The 25,983-nt window shown below is 44.2% G+C and overlaps 1 protein-coding gene across 4 annotated transcripts in view; it reads right to left on the reverse strand.

Moving 5' to 3' along the window:
• qrich1.L (glutamine-rich 1 L homeolog) overlaps positions 1 to 22,982 on the reverse strand; it is a 43,718-nt gene extending 20,736 nt beyond the window's left edge. The window contains 4 exon segments of one of the 4 annotated variants that reach the window (NM_001091047.1): positions 9,270 to 10,229; positions 14,781 to 14,894; positions 16,628 to 16,948; positions 22,741 to 22,894. In NM_001091047.1, coding sequence (NP_001084516.1) covers positions 9,270 to 10,229; positions 14,781 to 14,894; positions 16,628 to 16,930 — 1,377 coding nt within the window. In that variant the 5' untranslated portion in view covers positions 16,931 to 16,948; positions 22,741 to 22,894. 4 annotated transcript variants of the gene reach the window in all.
• Between the last annotated feature and the right edge of the window lie 3,001 nt (positions 22,983 to 25,983).

Genomic DNA, 25,983 nt, shown 5'->3' on the forward strand with positions numbered 1-25,983 from the left:
CACTGGCCCAGGGCATCAGGTGAGCGATTACAATCACTAGGGGGTGGTCTAAAATTTGCACCACCAGTGATTGAGACTTTCCTTCTCCTTCAAGATTAGAGGAATAATAAGCATATTTCAGGTTTCGAGGCAGCCATTACTCAAGTGGACACTGGCTTCAAATTCCTGACTGAGTTGGAAGCCAATAAAGTCTGTCAATGTGCCAGTTTCAGAAACTGATCAGAGAGAGTGAGAGAAAAAAACCCCCAATATAAAACACGACTCTAAAGCATGCTCCAATAGGGAGTACATAAATGCCATATCACCCACCTTTTGTCTAAGTGATTGTGCAAAAAGCTGAATTTTCTATTTATGTGTTTTAAATAGAAGTAATACCTGGTGCAATCTACACTAGGGGGAGCTTTTTTTTATATTTATAAAATATACACACCCCATACATTAATAAGAATGTGTACATTCCTTATTAGGGATGCACCGAATCCAGCCAAATTAGGATTTGGTTCAGTATTAGACAGAATCTTTCATAAAGGATTCGGGGGTTCAGCCGAATACAAAATACTGGATTTGGTGCATCCCTATTCCTTATCTTAAATTGGTAGTCCACTAATAAATTTGGAGAGCTTGTAAACAAAATGCTAAATAATTAAAAAAAAAAAAAAAATGAGGATTCATTGCAAATTTTTTAAATCACTACTCAGTTTTGAATATTTACAGTTATCTGTAATTTACTCCTAGCAACCAGGTGGTGATTTGAATGGGAAACAAAGGAATAAGACAGGCCTGATTAGAAAGATAAGCAATAAAAGTCACAATAAGATGGTACACGCAAAGAGAAACAGATATTTGGCTGTCAAGGTCAGGCAAATAATTCAGAAACTGTAAAAAAAAAAAAAAAAAAATTTACGACCAACTGGAAAGTTGCTAAAAAAAAATAACCTTACCAAGGCAAACTACCCCTTCGAAACGAAGCAGTGTATCAGTTTTGCAAAAAGGAGATTTTGTGTACTCACCGTTAAATCCTTTTCTCTTCAGTCACTTGGGGGACACAGGGACAATGGGGTATAGCTAGTACCATTAGGAGGCAGGACACAACTACAAAAAAGACAACTGGCTCCTCCCCCACTGGCTATACCCCCAGCAGGCTGGAGAAGAGCTCAGTTTGTACCAAAGTCAACAGGATATTACATAACTAAGTAAAAACTTTTCAAAAAAGCCAATAACAGTTAACAAGAAAAGGGAACTTGTCTGACGTAAGTGAAAGCCTCAATCCAGGGAGGGAAGCCCTGTGTCCCCCAAGTGACTGAAGAGAAAAGGATTTAACGGTGAGTACACAAAATCTCCTTTTCTCAACGTCAGCTTGGGGGACACAGGGACAATGGGGACGTACCAAAGCTGTCCCCTAACAACCGGGTGGGAAAAAAGAGGCTTACGTGGTGTCAGCCACCGCGGCCTGAAGCACTTTTCTGCCAAAGCGAGTGTCAGATGCCGCAAAGGTGTCAAAATGATAAAATTTTGCAAACGAGTGGACAGATGTCCAAGTTGCCGCTTTGCACAGCTGTTCAGCTGATGCCTGGTTTCTGAAGGCCCAGGACGTACTCACACCCCTGGTCGAATGGGCAGTGACCCTGGACGGAGGTGTTTGACCCCGGGCTTTGTATGCACCTTGTATAGCTTGTTTGATCCAGCGAGAGATGGATTGTTTGGTAGCCGATGCGCCTCGACGTGAGCCTGAGGGAAGTACCAGCAGGGAATCGGATTTGCGGAAGTCCTGAACTCTGAAGAGATAAAACTTCAAGGCCCGCACAGGATCCAGAGTGTGCAGTGCCCTTTCCTTCTGGTTTGCTGGAGATGGGCAGAAGGAAGGAACCACGATCTCTTGGTTTATATGAAATTCTGAGACCACCTTAGGTAGGAAGGATGGTATGGTACGAAGGACCGCTCTGTCATGGTGGAAGACAAGGTAAGGCGACTTGTAGGAAAGAGCGCTGATCTCAGAAACCCGTCTTGCTGTAGCAATAGCCAGGAGAAAACCAGTTTTCCAGGTCAGGAACTGAATGGCCACCGACCCCAGGGGTTCAAAGGGAGGAAGTTGAAGAGCCCGGAGCACTAACGTCAGGTCCCAGGTAGGTGTGGGAGCCCTGACAGGCGGAGTCACATGAGCCACTCCTTGCATGAAGGTTTTGACGTCAGGAAGCAGAGCAAGTCTTTTCTGGAAAAGTACGGATAGAGCCGATATTTGAGATTTGAGGGAACCCAAAGACAGTCCAAGTGAAAGGCCCTCCTGCAGGAACTCCAGTAGAGATGGTAGAGAAAAAAGCCGGAAGTTAACCTTGCGAGTGAAACACCATTGACGGTAGGTGGACCAGACCCTGTGATAGGCCCTGGCTGAAACTGGCTTCCGTGCCGCACACATAGTGCGTGCCACGGCCCTTGAAAATCCCTTCTGAATTAGAATCTTGGTCTCAAGAGCCACGCCGTCAAGTTGAGGTAGGTCGGATTCGGGTGTAGGATTGGACCCTGAGTGAGAAGGTCTGGAAGAAGAGGCAGAGGCCACGGTTCTGCGACGGAGAGGTTGAGAAGGTCTGTGAACCATGCTCGTCGAGGCCACCTCGGTGCTATGAGGATGAGGGTGGACCTTTCCCTTTGAAGCTTTCTGATCGTTCTGGGAATGAGAGGAGTGGGAGGAAAGGCATACGCCAGGCGAAAGGGCCAGTTGGCCGTCAGAGCGTCCACGTTTAGGGCCAGTGGGTCTCTGTAACGAGCTAGGAAGGTTGGTACCTTTCTGTTGTGCCTGGTCGCCATGAGGTCCACCTCTGGATTGCCCCATCTGGAAGTTATTTCCTGGAATACTTCGTCCTTTAGTGACCACTCGCCTGGGTCCAGGGATTGCCTGCTTAGGAAGTCGGCTTCCCAGTTCAGCAGTCCCGGTATGAAGATGGCGGACAGCTGTACGCTGTGATTCTCGGCCCACTGGAAGATGATCTTTATCTCGCTTAGAGCCGCCCTGCTCCTTGTGCCGCCCTGGTGGTTGATGTAGGCCACCGCCGTGGAGTTGTCCGACTGTATCTTCACCGCCTGCCCCGTCAGGTCCTGCTGCCAGTGGATGAGGCCCAGGCGAATTGCACGGATCTCGAGGAGATTGATCTGCAACGTCGTTTCTGTGAGGTTCCACTGCCCTTGGGCCGACCTGCCTTCGAGCACTGCGCCCCAACCGAAGAGACTTGCGTCTGTTGTGAGAATGCGCCAACTGGGGTCCCCGAGGTGTTTTCCCCTTGAGAGGTGAGTGGTGTTGAGCCACCACGGAAGGGACGTCCGAGTTTGAGGAGAGAGGAGTATCTCTTGTAGTAGGGATTTCCGTCTCCAGGTGCTGAGAATGTTCCACTGGAGCTCCCGGAGATGAAATTGGGCGAAGGGGACTGCTTCTATGGTGGAAACCATGACACCCAGTACTTTCATGCAGAACCTCACGGGATGTTTGGGCTTCTGCAGCAGTGACCGAACCAGGGCCTGGAGATGAACAATCTTCTCCTGAGGGAGGGAGATCCTCTGGGTCAGAGTATTGAAGTTCATGCCTAGAAAGTTCATGGATTGACTGGGGATTAGAGAGGATTTTCGTAGGTTGAGAACCCAACCTAGTTCCCGTAGCTTCGTCATGGAGACCTGAAGGGACCGCTGAGCCTCCTGGGGCGAAGGCGCCTTGATCAAAAGGTCGTCGAGATACGGGGTGATGGAGATCCCCTCGTTGCGGATCAGAGCAGTGGCAGCCGCCATGATCTTCGTGAAGACCCGGGGAGCCGAAGTGAGGCCGAATGGTAGACTTGTGAATTGGTAGTGGAAACTTTGGAAGGCAAAGCGCAAGTATCTCTGATGAGGAGGGAAAATGGGAACATGAAGATAAGCGTCTTTTATGTCGAGAGACATTAGGAATTGCCCTGGGGACATCGCCGCAATGACAGATCGGAGGGATTCCATCTTGAACCTTCTCGGACGAATGAGCTTGTTCAGTTCCTTTAAGTCTAGGATCGGCCGGACAGAGCCGTCCTTTTTGGGGACTATGAACAGGTTTGAGTAGTAGCCCGTGAAGTGTTCGTCTGGGGGGACAGGAGTAATCACGCCTGCTAGGAGGAGGTTGGAAATGGCCCTCTGAAAAGCTGTACGTTTGCCCGATTCTTGAGGGAGTCTTGACATGAAGAATCGGTGAGGTGGAAGAGACGAGAACTCTAGATGGTAGCCTTGAGAAACCACCTCGTGAATCCAGGTGTCCTGAACAAGAGATACCCACGTGTCTGCATAGTGGGACAATCTTCCCCCTATACAATTCGGCCCGGGAAGGACGGCGTCATGCGGAGGCAGTCTTGTCGGTGGGCTTTGAAGAGTGTTTTCGGTTCTGCCAGGGAGTTCGATGCTTGTTGCCGAAACGGCCCTTGTTCGAAAAGGAGTGCCTCGGGGGAGAAGATCTCGCGCTCTTGGTCTGAGAGCCACGAAAAAACTTGTTCTTCCGAAAGGAGGGACGTGCTTTAGGTTGGGGAAGAAGGGTGCTTTTACCCCCGGTAGCTTGACTAATGATTTTATCAAGGTCAGGACCGAAAAGGAGCTTCCCCTTGAACGGAATGGAAGTCAGGGACTTCTTAGAGGAAAGGTCAGCTGACCATAGTTTCATCCATAAGGATCTGCGGGCTGCCACCGAGAGAGCGGAGGCTCTGCTGATAGCTTGAGTGGCGTCAAGTGAGGCTTCACACATGTAGTCATTGGCTTCCTTGATTTGAGATGCCAACTGAGCGAGTTCGTGACGTGGTGCTCCGTCCGCAATAGCGGTGAGGAGAGTGTCAGCCCAGGATTGTATGGCTCGGCTTACCCATGCTGTAGCCAGGACTGGTCTCAACGAGGACCCGGAAGCTGCGAATGAAGAGCGTAGCAAACTCTCTAACTTCTTGTCCATAGAGTCCTTGAAGGAGGACGCGTCAGGGACTGGTAAGGCCGTGTTCTTAGAGAGGCGGGACACTGGGGCGTCCACGGATGGAGGAGAAGCCCATTTTTCAGTAAGCTCAGGTGGAAAAGGATACAGCCTTAGGAAACGACGGTTTGTTTGAAAACGCCTCTCGGGTTTGTCCCATTCTTGTTGGATAATTTGATCAAGCTGGTTGTGGGACGGAAACATAGGTGAAGTCTTATTGCGTCGCTTGAAGAGAGATTTTGAAGACTCCGCACGGACCTCCGGTTCCTGAAGGTGGAGGGTTTCTAGCACCGAGGAAATAAGAGAGTCCACAGTGTCAGAGGAAATTCTAGAATCATCTTGGTCTGAATCTGAAAGAAGCTCCCCATCAGAATGATCTTGTTCGTCCCCGGAATCAGGAGGTGAAAAGATCCTAGGAGGAGAGTCGCTGTCATCTTCAGATGGGGAGGGGGCCCTGCGTTTGGAGGGTCTAGGTTTATGAGTGTCCAGGCGAGAGAGCAGTTTGTCTAGTGACTGCGCTAGTTTAGGAATGCCTGTGGCCAATTGGGCTGCCCACTCAGGTGCTGCCTGTACTCTGTGTGGAGAAGCTTCAGGGCTAGATACTGAGGGATCCCCCTGTGCCGCCTGATTCACCAGAGGTGGAGAAGGTGGTGAGGGTTCAGAAACCTGCAGTGTAGTGCACTGGTTGCATAGAGGAGATTTGTGCCCTGAGGGCAAATGTTTGCGGCATTTGGCACACGACAGAAAAGTGACCAGGGCTGAGGTTGCCCCCCTAGAAAAAAGGCTAGCACTGGGTCCCTCAGACATAGTGAAAAATTTTTGCAAGTGGGAATGCCTGGGGGAATAACCCAGTAATGCCTGACACTTAGCTGCAGTAGTAGGAGGATCAGTTGTCAATCCTGCAGTGGTGCCCTGTGTCTCCGCTCCAGAGTATAGCAGTCTGGGAGCAGCGTGGATATTCCCCTGTGTGTGATCCAAAATGGCGGCCGCTAGGTAGAGGAGCGCGCTTAGGATCGCGCGAGATCACAAAACCGCGGGCATTTACTTCCGCAACAGGGAGAAAGAAAGGCGCCTATCCTAAGAAAATGGCGCCCGTCTGTACTGTGCGCATGCGGAGCGCATCTAACCGCATCAGAGCGCATAGGGAAGATCACTGCGGCTGCTTGGCGAGCCGCGTATGTGGTAGGAGACCCGTGCGCTCCACTAGTAGAATCCTGTAGGGGAACCCCCTCCCTGCTCGAGAGGCTTAAGGGGAAGCGCAGAGCCAGGAAAACCCCCCTCTCACCTCTCCAATGAGGCTGCTAGGGGCTGAGGAAAAAATCCATTCTGCCCTCCATGGATAGGGGAGGGAGAAGGAAAAAGGGGGAGAGAGAGCCCATTGGGACTTACCTGTCCTGGAGACCGCTCTCCCAGTACTGTCTGCCGGCCAGCCTGGTCTCCATCTGTAAGGGAAGGAGAGGAATTGGCTGGGTGGTCTGTGTGAAACACCTGTGACCCCAGAGACAGGTCCCACGTTGGAAGGTGCCAATGAGGTACTTTACGCAGTGTAAAGGTTCCAGCAACCCCCTGGTGTCAGCAAAAACTGACTAAATAATAAAATAAAAAATTCTTCTGTCCTAACCTCCTGAGGACACAACTAAAACTGAGCTCTTCTCCAGCCTGCTGGGGGTATAGCCAGTGGGGGAGGAGCCAGTTGTCTTTTTTGTAGTTGTGTCCTGCCTCCTAATGGTACTAGCTATACCCCATTGTCCCTGTGTCCCCCAAGCTGACGTTGAGAAATATGACATTTCAGAGCCATAATGTACTTGGTGGGATGATGTGCTTATAACATGGCAATATGCTTCATTGTGCAACCAGCGTTTCCCATCTGGCCATTATCTCGGGTGTGAACAAACTTCAGAAAGCACTTGTTTGGGTGCCGCACAGTCAAGGGAAATGACTCAACTGGACTAGGTTTCATGTATGTGGCAAACTAAAGGCCTAATGCTAGAAATTTTAATTCATTCTTGCAGTAATAAAACTGAACACTGATTATGGAATTGGCAAGCCATTGTTATATATATGCACTTTCCAGCAAATCATACATGTAGAAGGGATGTCGTTGTCAAGTCTTTTAATTCAAATAGGTTGAATAGATCAGACTGATTGAATTAAGGTGGCCATAAACCATAAGATCTGCTCGATGCGCAGGGTTGCCAAACGAATGGATCTTAACCCGATATGATCACCAAAGGCAGGGGGATATTGGGTAAATCTGATCGTTCGGGCTTAGGGCCAAAATATTGGATTACAACGAAGGAAATAGGAGCAAACAGGACGAGAACCGCATCAACTAGTCCTCGATCTCCAAAAATCAAACCTGCCTGATATCGATCGGAATGCCCCCTACAAGGGCAGATAAGCTGCTGAATCGGTCTATCTTGTGGATGTATGAAAAATATATGCCCTAGCCAATAGGGTTAATTTGACTTCATATTTTATTTGGCCTGCCAGGCAGAGTCAGAAGAAAAAGGGTAATCATTAAAAACTACGTTTAAAAAAAATAAAGAAGACCAATTGAAAAATTGCTCAGAACTGGCCATTCTATAACATACTAAAAAGTTAACTAAAAGCTGAACCACACCTTTAAGAAACATGTTCAATAGTAATATATAAAAGAACGCTTGTCCAAGTCTAGTAACCCATAGCTACAAACCTTGAAGCTTACTTTCAAATATGAAAAACTACCTGCTGATTGGTTGCTATTGAGAACAAGGCACCTTTAATAACATTTTAGTGCTGTGTCACAAGTACATTATGGTGGTTATTTATGAAGGTTCGAGTTGTGTTTTCCACGGAAATTCAAGTTTTCAAGGTTATTTTTTGGTCAAAACTGAAATTTTCAGGTTAAAAAATGAATTTTTCTAGATTCATTATATCCCAACCCTGGAAATAGCTTGAATCCAAAATATTAAGGGTGCACCGAATACAGGATTTGGTTTGGGATTCTGCCTTTTTCAGCAGGATTTGGATTCAGCCTAATCCCTCTGCCTGGCCGAACCCTAATTTGCATATGCAAATTAGGGGCAGGGAGGTAAATTGCGTGACTTGTCACAAAACAAGGAAGTAAAAAAAGTTTCCCCTTCCCATTTAGGATTTGGTTTGGTATTCGGCCAAATCTTTGGCAAAGGATTCGGAAGTTCGGCTAAAACCAAAATACTGGATTCGGTGCATCCCTAGAAAATACACCAGCCAACACCTGTCGAGGTCATGTAGGAGTCAATGGCAGAGGTCCTGTGAACCATTTAAAGATGTTAATAGCCTTTGAGATGTATGAGGTTTTTTTGAGGATTTCGCCACAAAACTATCAATTTGAGCGATTCAAGGGTTTTTTTGCCGAAAACTCGATTAATTTGATTTTTCAGGTTTCGCAACTTGAACTCGCTGAATAGAGTTTCTTCCATTCAATCTTTTTTCTTAAATAAGATATCATTCGATTTGTGAAGTTCATTCAAGCTATAAAAAACTCTTAACATTCGATCTTTAATAAATAACCCTTACATAACCACAGTTTTAAGATATGAAACAGTCGACTGTCAAGAGCCTAAACCACTTGGACATTTTGAGCAAAGACCAAACAAATGCGGCCCTAACTGATGAAAGCTGGTGATGAACAGGGCCCCAAAGCACAAGTTCTTAAAGGAGAACTAAACCCTAAAAATTAATAGACCTAAAAATTACATTTTATATATCACGGGGGGTCACCATCTTGAAAAGTGTCTGTGACACTCACATGCTCAGTGGGCTCTGAGCAGCTGTTGAGAAGCTAAGCTTAGGGGTCGTCACTAATTATCCAGCAGAAAATGAGGTTGGTCTGTAATATAAACTGATGCTACAGGGCTGATTATTAAATTCTGATGCTAATTGCACTGGTTTCTGTGCTGCCATGTAGTAATTATATGTATTAATTACTAATCAGCCTTATATTGTGACATTTCTATTCTATGTGTACTGTATACTGTGAGTGGGTCCCTAAGCTCAGTAAGTGACAGCAGCACAGAGCATGTGCAGTGAATCAGCAGAAAAGAAGATGGGGAGCTACTGGGGCATCTTTGGAGACACAGATCTTTACTGCTAAAGGGCTGTGGTTGCCTTGGGCTGGTACAGAAGCGCAAAACATCATGTACAACATTTCTAGCTACTTCTTTAGATTAACTTTCCTTGTCCTTTAAAAGTTTACTGTTTAAACACAAGTTTAATTCCTGCTGGTGGCAGATGCTATGTACATCACACTATGCGCTACCAATACTTTACTCACTCCTAATAGACAAATTACCTGCAGCTGATGTTGTTGTTGTTGCTGCTGCTGCTGCTGAACCTGCTCGTGTAGCGTTACTTGCTGTTGAGGGTCCCAGATATGTACAGTCTGTGCTGTATTCTGGTATGCCCCTGCCACGGCCTGTACAGCCACTGGAATGTGGATATTCCCATTCATGAACTGAGCAGGAAAGAGAGAATTTGCAAGAGTCTGCACCACTTCTTCATGTGTATTTTTGACCATTTTGTCCTTCTCTTCTTCTAATTTTACAGCCGCCACAGTAGTGGGGGAACCTGTAACATGGACGGCATTGTAGGCCTCTGGAGGGATGGCTATGTGGGTTATGTTTTGTTGTTGTAGATCACTGCGGGCATTAGCAGAGTAGACTGGGATGGTCCACGTCTCTCCTGTTGGGCTTGTAATGGTCCCAGTGGCCCCATAGAGATGAGCACTGTCTACGGTTAGTAAGTCTGGCCTCAGAGACACATAACTCTGTTGCTGCCCCTGTGGAATTGCCAAAACAGCGGCAACAGGCTGTCCTGAGATTGCATATGACAAAGTGATTGGCATGTCCACTTTGCGTTTCTTTACAGGCTGAAGGACACTCGAAGAGCTGGATCGGCGCTCCCCTTCCCGTGGGGAGCCTTGCTGAGTAGGTGGAGGGGAAAGTGTTTGTATCTGGATACCGCTGCTCACAGACTGTCCTGCCACCAGCTGTGCTTGGATCTGCTGCTGCTGCATGTGATCATCCTGCATATCAGGGGGCTGAACATGTTGAACCTGGATCTGAGCCACTTGCATCTGAGAAGAGCTCTGGGTATGCAGGGACTGATTTTGCATTGATTGCTGTGTCTGCGACTGTCCTGAGCCCTGGATCTGTACTTGTACTTGAATTGACTGCTCATTTGATGGATGAACACTTAGTTGAGGCGACAGCTGTTGGCCTGTTACCTGCTGTGGTGACTGCTGTACCTGCACCTGTGTAACAACAGATAACTGTTAGCAAAATGTACTACACAAGAAAAAAAAAAAAAAAAGCACATACAGAGAATCTGAATTTACACCAAGAAATACTGTGTATTTCTTAAAATCAATTGGAACACCTGCAAGAGCAGCTGGGTTTTTATTTTTACACAACATTCTACCCACTGCATATTTAGGATACTTCTGGGACTATCAAACATGTCAAGGTTATCAGACAAGGGTTGCTAGGCTTAGAAATGTTACAAGTCTAAAACACATTAAAAGGAGACATATAGGATAAATGAAAAAACCCTAATTTTGTAGGCAACTATGAGATATATGGTGTTGCTTTTACATGGTGCTAAAAATTAATATGATGTTTATAAATAGCCCCTTTATTGGAGCTCCCTATAGGTCCCGGTCTGTTTCAAATGAAGGGTGGGAGTGTCCTATTGGTTCCTGCCAGAACAGTAGGAGGGGGATAGCCAATCACAGCCCTGAAGTTACACAAGCACAGACAGGCCTCAGTTCCCTACCAGGTCCTGCTAGCTGCTGATTGGTTCCTGTCCTACAGTGCAGTGAGCAGAGTGGAGCAGGGAGTGGAAGAGAAGGGAGGGCTTATTAGGGCTCATAGTCCCATTAAGTACAGCACAATTAAAGGGGAGGGGCGGGGTTCACCTTTAAGTTAACTTTCGGTATGCTATAGAATGGCCAATTCTAGGCATCTTTTCAATTGGTCATTATATATATTTTTTTATATAGTTTTTGAATTATTTGCCTTCTTCTGATTCTTTCCAGCTTTCAAATGGGGGTCACTGACCCCACCTAAAAAAAACAAACGTTCTGTAAGGCTACAGATGTATTGTTATTGCTACTTTTTATTACTGATCTTTCTATTCAGGTCTCTCCTATTCATATTCCAGTCTCTTATTCATATCAAAGCATGGTTGCTATGGTAATCAAGACCCTTTAGCAACCAGCTGAAATTGCAAACTGGAGAGCTGCTGAATAAAAAGCTTAACTCATAAACCACAAATAATAAAAACTGAAAACCAATTACAAATTGTCTGAGAATATCACTCTACATCATACTAAAAGTTATCTCAAAAGGTGAACAACCCCTTTAAGGGGTATAATTGTAAAACTCTATTCAATTGAAGGGGAACATTTCAAAAGGTGACAGAACACACACTTTAGGACGAGACCTTACCCAATTTGAAATAGCCTGCTCACTATAAGAACCACCACGACATGTAATTTCTCTTTTGTACAAAATGCTACAACCGAGTCAACCAAGTCAGTTTAATTTATAAACAGATGGTCCAGAGATATAAATATCCAACTGGGAGAAGTACAGATTGAAAATATGTTCTCTAAACTACTTAAAAGTTTGAGATGCTACCGAATACAAGAACTAAACTGCAAGATAGTCACTAGGTGGTATTATACACCATCTAAACTACAATACATATATAAAACCTCATTTGGCAACTGCTGGCGTTGCTCTAAAGAAAAAGGTACTATGTACAATATTTTCTGGTATGCTCATTGACTAGTCAGATCCTGGGGGTCACTATACCTGCAGACCCTTCACAAGTCCTGTTATTCCACAATACACAACCAATTGCAACTTTCAATTCTGGCCTAGAACTGCTGAATGCAGCAAAACTTTTAATTCCGCTACACTGGAAAACCACAAATATCCCCACCATAAGACTGGTTTAATAAAATCACAGAAATACATAGATTTGAGGAAATGTCATCTCACAGCCTGGATCAATTTGCTAGATTCTCGGTTGTCTGGTTACGATGGCTTCTATTCAAAGAAACGGATATCTACAAAGCATATCTATTAAAAGGAGCGAGTCCCACATCACCCCGCTGCACCCCTTTACCTACCTCTCTATCTTTACCTTCTTCCCTATTCACACTCTTAATTCATTCTTCACAATACATAGACCTCTTCAGTAGAGAGTAGTAATGACACTTGCTACCAATCAGGGTCACTTTGTTAAACAAACTTACCTGCAATAATGTGGTGATAACAAATATGTTACTATTCTATTTTATATTAACAGCATTGTTAATGCATTTAAGGCTTTGTATTGTTGGAAGTTTACAATAAAGCTTTTTGAAAAAAAAAAAAGAAAAAAAAAGTATAGAAAAGAAAAGGTGACAGCCACTCATTCCTACAGATGCAAATCTGGAGAGACGGAATATATTCCTACACCCCAATATTTAGCATTTATTGAAGGTACAACACATAAAACCAATGTACTGAAAACACAAACGTTTACAGTAATTCAGAATTAACCATAAGCGTCAAACCCTTCTCTTCTTAAAGGAGAATTCAACCCGTAAGTAAAAGAAAAAAACTCTACGTAGACCCCCCCTCCCTCCTCCCCCCCAGCCTTGCTGCCCCCCCCCGGGTAAATGGCCCTAACTTTTTACTTTCCCCTCGGTGCAGATTCAGGGATCGCAGTTCACGGCAGCCATCTTCTGGTGCTTCGACAATCTATTTTGGCGCAGTTGTAGCAAACCAGGAAATCACTCCAACTGCGCCATTTCGCCAGTCTCCGGACACCCAGAAGATGGCTGCGATCCCTGAATCTGCCCCGAGGGGTAAGTAAAAAGTTAGGGGCATTTCTCTGGGTTAGCAGTTAGGCTGGTGGGGGGGGGGATCTATGAATGGTAGGGGTTTTTTTTTTAGTTAAGGGTTGAATTCTCCTTTAAGGCAGCAATACTCCACCCAACCTTTGGGTTTGGGACCACAGGGCAAACAGTGTGAATGTGTGAAGTGTCAATACACAGGAACACCCAAATTATCAGAGAGCTGCAGTTCATCTGCCAATCCACTATGCAACCGCCAAAAAACAGCAGGTGAAACGTTTAGTCTTCATCCACTGACAGAATAGCAGGATGAACGGTCAAAATTGATGTGACAGACGTTGCCAGACAGTCAGGCAATATGGTAGAAACTGTCCAGAGCCCAACCAAATCTGAGCATGTATGGCCAGCAACAGAATACTACTTCTATAGTACATGAGGTGGGGTAAGGAAAATAAGTAATATTAATAAAAATGTAAGATTTGCCGAGGCTCCATCACATAATCAGAAGCTCATTGGGATATCTCTGTTGAAAGAGAGGCTCCAAGTTAAAGAATAATAAAGGTGACAAAGGAAGCTTATGATATAGGCTGTATACCGTCATGATATTTTGGTGTCGTTTTTATTTAAAACTACACAGTTTACACTGCAAATAATTCACTTTATCATATAAAATGTAATTCCTGAAGCAATAAGTGTATTTTTTTTTTTTAGTTGTAATATTGGTGTGTAGGCGCCATCTTGGTTCATTTTGTCTGGTCATGCGATTTCAGAAAGAGCCAGTGCTGCACTGTGGAACCGCTTTCTGGCAGTGGGACCTGCATTTTTAGGGTCAGGGCACACGCTCCGATTCGGGTAGATTAGTTGCCCAGCGACAAATCTCCTCTTCTTCGTGGCGACTAATCTTCCTAAACTGCCTCCCACCAGTTAGAATGTAAATCGCCGGCGGGATGGCACTCTGAGCGCTTTGTTTTCTGAAAACTAAGCGATCCGAGTGCCATCCCGCCGGCGAAATATATACACACACACACACACACACACACACACTTTCCAAAGTTTTTGATGGAACGATGTGAATCAGCATTTGATATTACAGTAGAACAGTTTTCCCAGAATTTACTCCGATTTTTGGCAGTAGCACACATGCAATTGGTGTTTTTTTCATAACCGGATTTTCCACCATTTAGACCTGGCCCCCTGGTGAAAGCAGAAATTCACGGATCCGCACACACTATCTGCAGTCGGGGAAGTGGCCCCTCTTTTTATTAATTTTTCACCACAATGATCAATGTTTCGGCGGGTTCAAACTCCCAATCGTGATGAAGGGAGGTTGAACCCCCCAAAACGTTAATCATTGTGGTGAAAAATGAATAAAAAGAGGGGCCACGTCCCAGACTGCAGATAAAGGGAGGTTGAACCCCCCCAAAACGTTGATCATTGTGGTGGAAAATTAATAAAAAGAGGGGCCACGTCCCCCGACTGCAGATAAATAGAGTGTGTGCGGATCCGTGAATTTTCTGCTGTTGCTAAAGGACCTTGCCGGGCCAACGGAGAACCAGCACCACCATTGCAGGAAAGTGAAGTGGCGAGCGGTAGATATAACATATAACCCCTGGTGAAAGACACTGGTGTTCTATTGTACCAAGGTTATGTATAGTCAATAAATGCACATTCACATTCTCTGAAAAACATGCCACAAGAACAGAAGGGAAGCAAATATACTGACTGGTGCATAACATATTATTTCCATACACATACTGCAGTTTATTTGGACTTTATCAGCTAGAGCATCAGATATGTAAGGGTAACTGTATCAACTACAGAATTATATGTACAGTCTATAAAATAACTGCTCCAGATAATTATTATTTGCGTACATCTGTTTTACATTTGTTCTGGCAGTTATTCCAGGTACTTTTTTATCTGTAATGTCTAGTGTCTGGCCCATGGGAAACTAACCAACATGTCTTCTGAAATACCAGAATCCTGGGACCCCTCGGGGGAGAGGTTCATTCGATTCAGCTGTGGGGCAGGGTAGAGAAGATTCCAAGGCCTGGTGAATGCTTCATGAATCTGAAATTAACAATGGAAACTAAGCCACCAACATCTTTGCAGTAAATTAAAATATTAAAATTGAAAGCCTTTAGGCAATCTATCAGTTGTGATACAGAGTTTAAAGGTGATGGCAAGGATTCCTCAATGTACAGAGATGGGTCAAGGAAGTCATTGGGGTTGATTGGGCACCTAGCCAGGTATTTTTTCTTGATAAAAAAAGCTCTAAACAAATTTTCTAAAGAAAAAAAAGGTCAATAATACACGAACAAGTAAAACATGACAAAAGATGCTCTGCCACAAACAATGAACTGCACAAACACTAGCACTACACAGACAATTACACAGGGACATATTAATGAAATGTGTTTCGTGGCTTTTTTTAAATCCAGTTGCTTCCCTTTTCAGACAACCCATGAAATCCCACAGGGGCTGCTGATCTGATAAACATCACTTACTCCTAGATATTAAATCTAAAAATGAACGGCCACAGATTTGGTTCAGTTCAGTTTTTTTGTGGGGATTCAAGAACTGCACTTGTTTACTGGGCACGATCTGGATTAAATGGTAACAAGTGCCTAAGTACGAAGAGGATGATGCATCTACAGAGGGAACAAGCATCTAAAAAGAACCTTGCTTTGTAATAAATGTGTGGCTGAGTTACTGTTAATGGGTTTTTTTCTTATGGTTTTTAGAAATAAAGGGCAAATTTGCCCAAGGGCAGTAACCCATAGCAACCATGTTTTTGCCTTAATTATACTGAATTACAGTAAAGTGATTAAGGATTTATTTTGCTTGGTTATTGTACAGGTATGGGACAGGTTATCCAGAATGCTTGGGACCTGGGGTTTTCCGTATAATGAATCTTTCTGTAATTTGGTTCTCCATACCTTAAAGGAGAAGGAAAGGCTAAAATTAAGTAAGCTTTATCATTAAGGTCTATATAAATACACCAGTAAACCCTCAAAGTAATGCTGCTCTGAGTCCTCTATCAAAAGAAACAGCATTTCTTTCCTCCTATTATGTACACATGGGCTTCTGTATCAGACTTCCTGTTTTCAGCTTAAACCACCAGGGCTAGGGCTTGAGCATGCTCAGTTTGCTCATCTCCCCCTCCCTCCTCCCCTCCCTGCTGTAATCTGAGCACAGCGCTGAGTGAGCAGGGAGATACTCAGGCAGGAAGTGATGTCACAACAAGCTAATATGGCAGCTGCTATCCTAAACAGAGAGAGCGTCTAGAGCTGTGTACTCATATGGTAAAGTATTCTGCAGAATAAATATAGTGTTATAGCTTGTACTATTGTGACTAATCTATTGGCAATAAACTGCTTCATTAGCTTTCCTTCTCCTTTAAGTCTACTAGAAAATCATGTTAACATTAAATAAACCCAATAGGCTGGTTTTGCTTTAAATAAGGATACTTATATCTTACTTTGGATCAAGTGCAAGGTACGGTTTTATTATTACAGGAAATTTTTTTTTAAAATTTGCATAATTTGGATTAAACGGAGTCTATGGGAGACGGGCATTCCATAATTCAGAGCTTTCTGAATAACAGGTTTCTGGATAATGGATCCCATACCTGTAATGGTTTCAGTTGTCAGCCATGCTTAGCCTGTAGCTTTTATTTTTATTTTTTATGCAGTTCACAAATGGCTGAAGATATGTAGGTTGCAGATCTCTCAGATTTAGGTGGGTTAATTCGCTTTATATAGTTACTAAGGAAAAAAGAAATGTAAATAGCTGTCAGTCACCTGCACCTGTTGCGCTTGAACTTGTATCTGCTGTTCCTGCTGTTGCTGCACACTTGTAGTAACGGGACAAGCCAGTTCAAGTAAGGATCCTGCCACCTCGGTGCTGTCTGTATAGATGCAATTAGCCCCTTGTTGATAGACCATGGTGGTGGTGGGTGGTGGCTGCTGATATTCTTGTAAGGCTTCGGGTCCCTTTGAGGCCAAAGAGTCCAGGAACTCCTTCATCCTGTGCTGTGGAACTGCACGGGCCTTCATGCGGACATATTCTTCAAATGAAATGGTGTTCTCCAAAGAATTATTCATAGCGCACACTATCAAATCCTGGACACAATGCATAGGGAAAAATGAACTCTGTTAGGTTTGCAACGCAAAGGGTATCAATCCTAGAATAACCAAATAAATGATCTCAATATAGTAATAGGTGCAAAGATATAGTAGCACAACGGTAGTTTTCATGTTTTTCCCATGCTGCGTGGCACTGTATCTGTTAATTGGGCCCATTAATCCCGGTGGCTCGTTAATTAAAGGGATAAAGGCCAAGGCTGATGAAAGGAAAAAGAAAAAAAATAAATATTTTTCTTCTTTCGAAAACCAGCGCTGGATACATCCACCTTTTTGTTGTTACTACAAACGCATAGGATGGGATGATACCATTTAAGACATACAGTGGAAAGCACATCAGATGGAAAACTTAATGGGCACCTGCACTAATGCATAGAATCCTCCTATTTATCCAATGGAGTGCACAATCTATGCTTTTAAAACTTGTCTAAAACTGTGGCTGCCATTCAAGTTCTCAAGCTGATAGTTTGACTTAAAGGGCACCAATCATGACCAAAATAATTTCCTATGTGAAAGTTCAAGAAATCCGATTTTTAAAACAGTTAGAATTGTTTGTATAATGTAAATGATCAGCTCACTATTCCTTCTGCAAGATCTCCCCTATCTCCCCTGCAGTTCTAGCTGAGTCAGCCATCTTGGATTTCACTGGCTCCTCCTACCTATATATTCCCAGCCAACTGTAGCTCTGAAATCTCGCACATGCTCAGTTGAAATTCCTTGCTTGCTTATCAACCCTTCTAAGCTATTTTCAAATCAGCCAAACCTGTGTATTAGCTGCTGTTCAGTAGTGCTGCCACCTGCTGGAAGTTACTGTGTGCCCTTCATTTGCATAATGACATCACCAGCAGGGGACAAGATAGGGAAATCTCCTGATACTTCTAGTGGAGGAGTTTACTAAAACAAGGCATTCTGGGTAGAATACTCAAAGCAGTGTTACAATCTGAGCATGCTCCTGAAATTTGCATATTAGAGTCTCTGTTATAGTCACAGTATGGCCTCCCTCAGTGAAAGAACCCATTTGACAAAGTAAGGGATTTTTTTTTTTTTTTTTTTTTAAAACCTGCAGTTTTAAAGAAAAAACTATATATGTAGTTTGACTGAACATTTAGCTCGTACTGGTCAGATTGTTAATATGTGTTTGGTTTTGGCTGTGATACGTGCCCTTTAAGCTGGCCATAGAAGCAAAGATCCAATTGTACGAATTGAGGATTCGTACAATTTTCGGAACGTGTGTGGAGAGTCACGACATTTTTCGTCCCACGGAGATCGGTTGTTTAGTCGATCAGACAGGTTAAAAGATTTCCGTCGGCTGCTGATAATATCTCTGCATGTATTGCCGATTGTAAGTGGGAGACTGTCACTAGCTTTTGTCGGACATAACTTTTGTACGATTGCTGTCAGGGGCAGAACATCATCTGATCTATTCTTTTGTACTTTATTTGATCTGAATGGTTAGTGGCAGGTCGGGAGATGGGGAAGTCCGATCGTTCGAGGATTCGAACGATCGGATCTTTGCATCTATGGCCAGCTTTAGTACACAGTTTAATCAGTGAAACAATCTTTCCAGGTTAAAAGAACTAGAAAAGACACTGGATATATTACTTATTTATGGGCCATTTACCTTAAATACATAATGGAGATTAAAGGGGTTTTTCACCTTTAGATTAACTTTTAGTATGATGTACAGCGGGATATTCTGAGACAATTTGCAATTGATTTTAATCGTTATTAACCTTTTTATTCAGCAGCTCTCCAGTTTGCAGTTTCAGCCATCTGGTTGCTAGGGTCCCAATTACCCTAGCAACCATGCATCTGATATGAATGAGAGACTGGAATATGAATAGGAGAGGCTTGAATAGAAAGATGAGTAATAAAAAGTAGTAATAACAATAAATGTGTAGCCTTACAGAGCTTTTGTTTTTTAGATGCCCCCCCCCCAAATTTCCAGAAAGCTGGAAAGAGTCAGAAGAAATAAGAAATAATTTAAGAGCTATGAAAAATAAATTATGAAGAGCATTTGAAAAGGTGCTTAGCATTTTCCTTTTTACAACATACTAAAAGTTAACTTGAAGGTGAACCACATCTTTAACTAGAACTAAGGAAACCACATAAGGGACCTGGACGTAGTATTGGGCCTCCTGATGAACCCAAGGCTCAGGACCCCCCCCCCCAATCAGGGGATTCCCTTGTTACATATGTATATGTATATGAAGGGAGGAATGAAGAAGCATCAGAGAGGGGAAACTTTGGGCGTGTGAGTGGAGCAGACAGATCCACATGGAGTCGTTTTGCAGCTGTTAGAATACAATTAATAGCTAATCCAATGGCATGTTATTACTATTAGTAAGTATGTAAGAAATTTACACATACTGTACAGCTGTATATATTTCAGATGTGCAGCACATTCTATTGGTTATGGTCTGAAGATGTGAAGTTCCCTGGTGCAGCACTCCTGACTGTGGGACCATCTGAGTTTCCTTAATAAGGGGCTCTGCTGGAGCGGTGATTGTTGGGAGTACTCTGCATGGTTAGGATGCCCAAGCTAAGTTGAGTAGTAAGCATACATCATACAGAATGCCTTTTTCATTAAAGTATATGTACAAATTATACACATATCTAGGGCAGAAGCCGTGAACACTCTCTGTACAGTGCCGGGTATACTTAGCAATTTGGGCAGTGACAATAGCAACAAGATAATAGCAGCACTGTTCTATATAAATGCCTCAGTATGCTTTAAGTAACTGGGGGGATCCTAAATCTGCTGACAGTTGAGTTCAGAATTGCTGGGAGTTGTAGTTCAGCATGGAAGACAAAGTCAATCTTTTTAGGGATACTGTCATGGGAAAAAAGCTGCTCCAGCAGAATTCTGCACTGAAATCCATTTCTCAAAAGAGCAAATAGATGTTTTTATATTCAATTTTGAAATCTGACATGGGGCTAGACATATTGTCAATTTCCCAGCTGCCCCAAGTCATGTGACTTGTGCTCTGATAAACTTCAATCACTCTTTACTGCTGTACTGCAAGTTGGAGTGATATCACCCCCCTCCCTTTTCCCCCCAGCAGCCAAACAAAAGAACAATGGGAAGGTAACCAGATAGCAGCTCCCTAACACAAGATAACAGCTGCCTGGTAGATCTAAGAACAACACTCAATAGTAAAAACCCATGTCTCACTGAGACACATTCAGTTACATTGATAAGGAAAAACAGCAGCCTGCCAGAAAGCATTTCTCTCCTAAAGTGCAGCCACAAGTCACATGACCAGGGGCAGCTGGGAAATTGACAAAATGTCTAGCCGCATGTCAGATTTCAAAATTGAATATAAAAAAATCTGTTTGCTCTTTTGCGAAATGGATTTCAGTGCAGAATTCTGCTGGAGCAGCACTATTAACTGATGTGTTTTGAAAAAAACATGTTTTCCGATGACAGTTGTCCAAAGACTATTGTCCCAAGATTAGAATCTCCCAGCTGTTGAGACCTGTTGTTTTCTACTGCTATAAGTTCAGGCCCTTCAGCAACTATAGCAGCCTGCTGCGAGTACAGATATGGGACCTACAGACAAATCAGTAATGGTGCCGCACTTACACTGAGTCGCCTTTTGAAGCGTCGGGTGCACTGCTGTGTTCCTCTCTGCTAAGGAAATCATCCACAGTAAAACAATAAATCCAGCAGCACTCCGATATGTGATTCAATTGTTTATTCGTGCCACTAGCAAAGCGACATTTCGGGCTATTCCAGCCCTTTATCAGGCTAATAAAGGGCTGGAATAGCTCGAAACGTTGCTTTGCTAGTGGCACGAATAAACAATTGAATCACATATCGGAGTGATGCTGGATTTATTGTTTTACAGTTATGGGACCTGTTATCCAGAATGCTTGGGACCTGGTGTTTTCTGGATAATGGATCTTTCTGTAATTTAGATCTTCATACCTTAACGCTACTAGAAAATCACGTAAACATTAAATAAACCCTATACACTGGTTTTGCTTCCAATAAGGATTAAATATATCAGTTGGGATAAAGTACAAGGGACTGATTTATTATTACAGAGAAAAAGGGAATCATCTTTGAAAATTTGAATTATTTGATTAAAATGGAGTCTATGTGAGCCTCTCTGTATTTGGGAGCTTTCAGGATAATGGGTTTCCGATAATGGATAGCATACCATAATCATTATTGTCTGCAGCGATCCCCAACCCCTTGGCTGTTGCTCCCAGTGGCCTCAAAGCAGGTGCTTTATTTTTTGAATTCCATTGAAGCAAGTTTTGATTGTATAAACCCCATTGCAATGCAAGACAGATCCTCCTGTAAGCTGCCAGTCCACATAGGGGTAACTAAATAGCCAATCAAAGCTCTTATCGAGGCACCCATGGAACTTTGTTGCTCCCCAAAACTTTTTTCATTTGAATGTGGCTCATGTGTATTAAAGGTTGGGGACCCCTGGTCTAATGCATATACCCAAACACTCTTATTTTCAGTGGTCTGCCTGCGTCTTCACAGGTGTGATAATCACCTTCTTCCACTTTCTATAGTGAAAACCAGCAGTGCAGAGTAGAACAACCTGGATTATTTGGATAAAACGGAGTCTATGGGAGACGGCCATTGTGTAATTTGGAGCTTTCTGGATAACTAGCTTCCGAATAACAGATCCCATGCCTGTACCGACATTAATTGCTTCTACTGAATATATCCTGGGCACAACCAATAATCTGGAGTTGCCATAGAGTGCGGAATCCAATAGATGTGGTTATGAACCAGGCCTGGTGTGTAATAGTTCAGACCTTTCGGATGAAAGTTGCACTTCCAAACACACACAGACGCATAAACAAAGGAGCGGAAGGGTTTTGTAGGTGTAAGAAGAAACAGAATGGATACCCAGCCCTGCTGACATGTGGGATTCCTGCTGATGGCAGGGGGTTGTATTATAGTATTATGGGGTGATGTGCAACTCAGAGGGCAGCCATTAGTAAGTCAGTGTGGGAGTCTTGTGCAAAGGGAGGTTAAAGCAGAAGTAATCAACTCCCAGCATGCAACAGCCCTGCCGGAAGTCCACAGCTGAGACCTCCTTTCAGCACCAGAGTTTATACAATGCTATAGAAAATGCCCCCGTCAGTATGCACAATGCAGCCCGTCATGCATATATATATATTTCCAGTGGTTGAGCGAATAGGCGCCCAGTAACTCTTCCCTAGGTTGGAAGCCGCACTGTGTCTATAAACTTAACAAAAAACCCTCAGAAACGGTCATTCTGTTTATTTCTTTGCCTCAAGAACTGAACTGCAGAAAAGCGTCAGCGTCCTGTCATCTCCCTGATGCGCGCTCACGCCACTCAATTCCTTTCTTGCTCTAGGCTCCGCCCTCTCTGTTGCCTTCGCGGCACGATCATGTGAGTGCCGTTCCCCGCGCCCCGAAGTGCGCCCTCAAGCAGCAAACAACGACGCACACGCGCCCCCTCCGCCTTAACAGCAGAGCCCGTGCCCCTCCCACTCACGTGCGCGCGCAGTCCCTTGACGTGTCGCGAGCCAGCATAGCCCGCGCTTTTCTGTCCACCTCCCCCCACTATCACTGTCAAGAATGCGAGTGCGCGCTCTGGGGTCCCGCGCGTGCACGAGTTGTGCTTCCACAAAACCGGCTGGGTTGGGCGCGCGCCCGTATGACAGGGATTGTTTATTGCTAGAAAGCAGTCTCCTTTCTCTCTTGCGGCCAATCTTATCAGTAACCGGACAGTCGCTGAGCAATCAGTCCCCCGTGGTCCCTCCCGATCACTCACCCCAGCTGCTCCGCCCGCTCCTTGTCAGGAGGAGCTTCACTCCGACACCGCTTGGCACTCTCCTCCTCCTCCGGTGCCGCTGCCACACACCTGTGTCCCCGGGCTCTACTCTGTCCTCCCGCTCCCTCGTCGGGTGATTATTATTCCTTTTTTTCCGATAGATTATTTTCGCCTCACAGCTCCCTGGGCGCCATCTTACATTCAGTGTCCGTCAGCCAATCGCAATGGCCGGCGAATGTCTCGCGTGATCTCCTCTGCTAAACGCCGCGAGATTTGTGGGCGGCCCTTGAGTTCACTTAAAGGGGACACACAATGCTGAGGTGAGCTGGGCTCACTGAGGCAGTTTTGTGTTAGTGTCTGTGAAGTGAGTGGCATTCTCTAGCTTTCAGTATAGGCCCAGCATTAACACTGTGTGACACCAAAAAGATTAGTGATTTTTAAATAATATCAGATGCAAATCCCTAAATATTACACATGGAATATCTAAATAAAGGTTTACCTCAGATCTCACATTATTCTGTATAATGGGCTCCACTGTTGGTGTCGTCCCCTCCTTCACTTTACTCTTTGCCTGCTATTGGGACAAGCAGCTTTGGGTTTCTTTTAACCCAGAAATACAGAATCAGCTTTGCCTGATCCCTGTCGGGCGGTTGACTCTATGTAGTTGGTAGTGTTGCCACCTTTTCTGGGAAAAAATACCGGCCTTCCTACATATTTATCTTTTTCTCTATGAATAACATTGGGATCACCCATCATTTTTACCGGCCAGGCAGGTAAAATACAGTCCAGGTGGCAACCCTAGTTGCCACCTTTTGTGGAAAAAAATACCGGCCTTCCTATATATTTCCATTTTTTCCCTATTAATAACATTGGGGTCAAGTATCATTTTTACTGGTCAGGCCTGTAAAATACCGGCCAGGTGGCAACCCTAATAGTTGGCAGGCAGACGGTTCAACTTTGATTAAAATCTATAAATCACAAAACATACAGCCCTGCATGTCATGCATATGGCTGCCAGCGGGTACATGGAAAGATAAGGGGGTGACCCACTTTTGTGATACTTGTGCGCCCACTTGCAGGCTGCACAGTACCATAAATATGTGGCAATATAGGAAGGCCAGAATTTTAGAACAGGTGGCCACCCTACCGAGCGCCTTGTCGTTGAACTACAATTCCTATGTCAGCATTTGGTGTAGGGAGCCCAGGGCAGCTGTGTGTGGCATTAAAAAAACAAAATGGACAAAAAGGGAGGGGGAAAAAAGGGGAATATCCAGTTAAGTGTAAATGTACACTTACCAAAAATAACAGGGGATCCAGGTGCTCAAGCCCCAGACCTTCCGCTTGGGGAGGTAAATTAGGAACATGTACATCAAATTGTAGGGTGGCACAGACCGGACTTCACTTCGAGATATGATGCAAATAAAAGCAATGTATTTAAACAAAAAAGAACATCTCAAAAAGGGTAGCCCTACGCGTTTCGTGCCTTGTGGGCACTTAGCATACCTCCCAACATTTTGGAAGTAAAAAGAGGGACAAAAAATTTTTTCCCGCATGTAGTGCAGCAATTTTTTGACCACACCCCTTTATGTGGCCACACCCCCTAATTACCATGTTTGTTTTACAAAATTTGGCAGGTTATGAAAGTTTGAAAATATTTCTCCTTATCTAAACTGTGTTTTTGTGTCTCAAAATTGTTACAAAGTATCTTATTTGCACCTGTTAGCTGTTCTGGGCTCTCTGCTAAAAGCCAATTAAGTGAGAAACTTTGTTTCTTTTTCTGGCTGTTCAGTGCAGAAAAAAGAGGGACTTTCCAGTACAAATGAGGGACTGCGGGTTGAGTTGTCAAAAGAGGGACTGTCCCTCCGAAAAAGGGACAGTTGGGAGGTATGACTTAGTCACTTTTAATAACAAAATAAAGAGGCTTCTGTCTCCGAGCACAAGTTACTGTTATACCAACTGATTCATTATATTTCCCTTTGCTCCTTGTTGCCACCACCACGGCGACACTCATCATGGTACCTTGTGGTATTGTATTTATGGAGTACGAATGTGTTTGCCAAGATTCAGGGCCATATTTATTAACATAAGAGACAAACATCACCAGGGATGTGAACCATAGCAACCAGACCAGGCCTTTGCTTTTGTTTTTTTACTTGTAGTTGACTGTTCAAATCTATTTGCTGATTGGTTGCTATGGGCAACATCACCGTTGCTGTTTGTTTCCATTGTTCAGAAATATGCCCCTTTGAAACACTAGACTTGACAATTATTAAGGGGTCCCCTGTCTCCATGTTTGGGTCTTCTCAGGGCTCCCTTTACAATGAGTTGTAAATCTCAGTATACCATTTAAAAGGCCCTCAGAACCCTAGTTCCTTTGTACAGCGCTGCAGAATACGTTGGTGCTCTATTAATAGGTGATAATAAAAACAGAACCCTCTAAATCCCACTTCTATGCAGTTAAAGGGCAGTGCAGGGAGCAGTTGCAGAATTAATCCCCCATCAGTAAAAAGACCTAACAAGGAGCCCCCATAGCTGCCCTGGATCCCAGGCTCCCAGAAGGGACAGGGCAGCTTTAACATATCCATGTGCTGCTCTAACTACCTCCCACTCCACACAGCAACACTTCTCCTTAAGGTGGCTCGGAGGCATAGGCAGCAGTCTGAATTCAGGAGACAGGCTTCCCACCTTAAGCAGGGAGGGGGATAGGATGAGCTGCAAGTGTATGAGTGATAAGGAGGTTTGCACCCCCTGACATACAGGGATGAACCAGTGGTGAGAGCCAAACAGCTGCAACTCAGCCGTTCCACCTTAAGGAAAGACTGGAGCGCCTGGTATGTGGGTGATTAGCTGAGTGTTTGTATACAAGGGAAAATGTGCTCCACCTTAAAGCTACAGTGTCGCCTTTCACCGGCATCTCTCAGACCTGAAGGCAGGGAGGCGCTGGGCCCAGAGTAGTTTGCCTGGCTGTGGGTGTGGGAAGGGTTAATGGGGAAGGATTTAGCATGCCCTGCTGCCCCATGTCTGAATCACTGACACATTGTGTTCCTGTATCTGTACAGCTATTTCTCTATCATTTGCCTTTATGGAATGTTAAAGATATAGATTCAAATTAACATGAACGCAGGTGTGAGGCTGTAATGTTGTTGCCTAAAGAGGTTGTTCCCCTTTAAATTAATTTTTAGTATGATGTAGAGAGTGATATTCTAATTATTTTTGTGGTTTTTGAGTTATCTAGCTTTTTTT

Source organism: Xenopus laevis, chromosome 4L (genome assembly GCF_017654675.1).
Source record: "Xenopus laevis strain J_2021 chromosome 4L, Xenopus_laevis_v10.1, whole genome shotgun sequence".
NCBI classification, from domain to species: Eukaryota; Metazoa; Chordata; class Amphibia; order Anura; family Pipidae; genus Xenopus; species Xenopus laevis.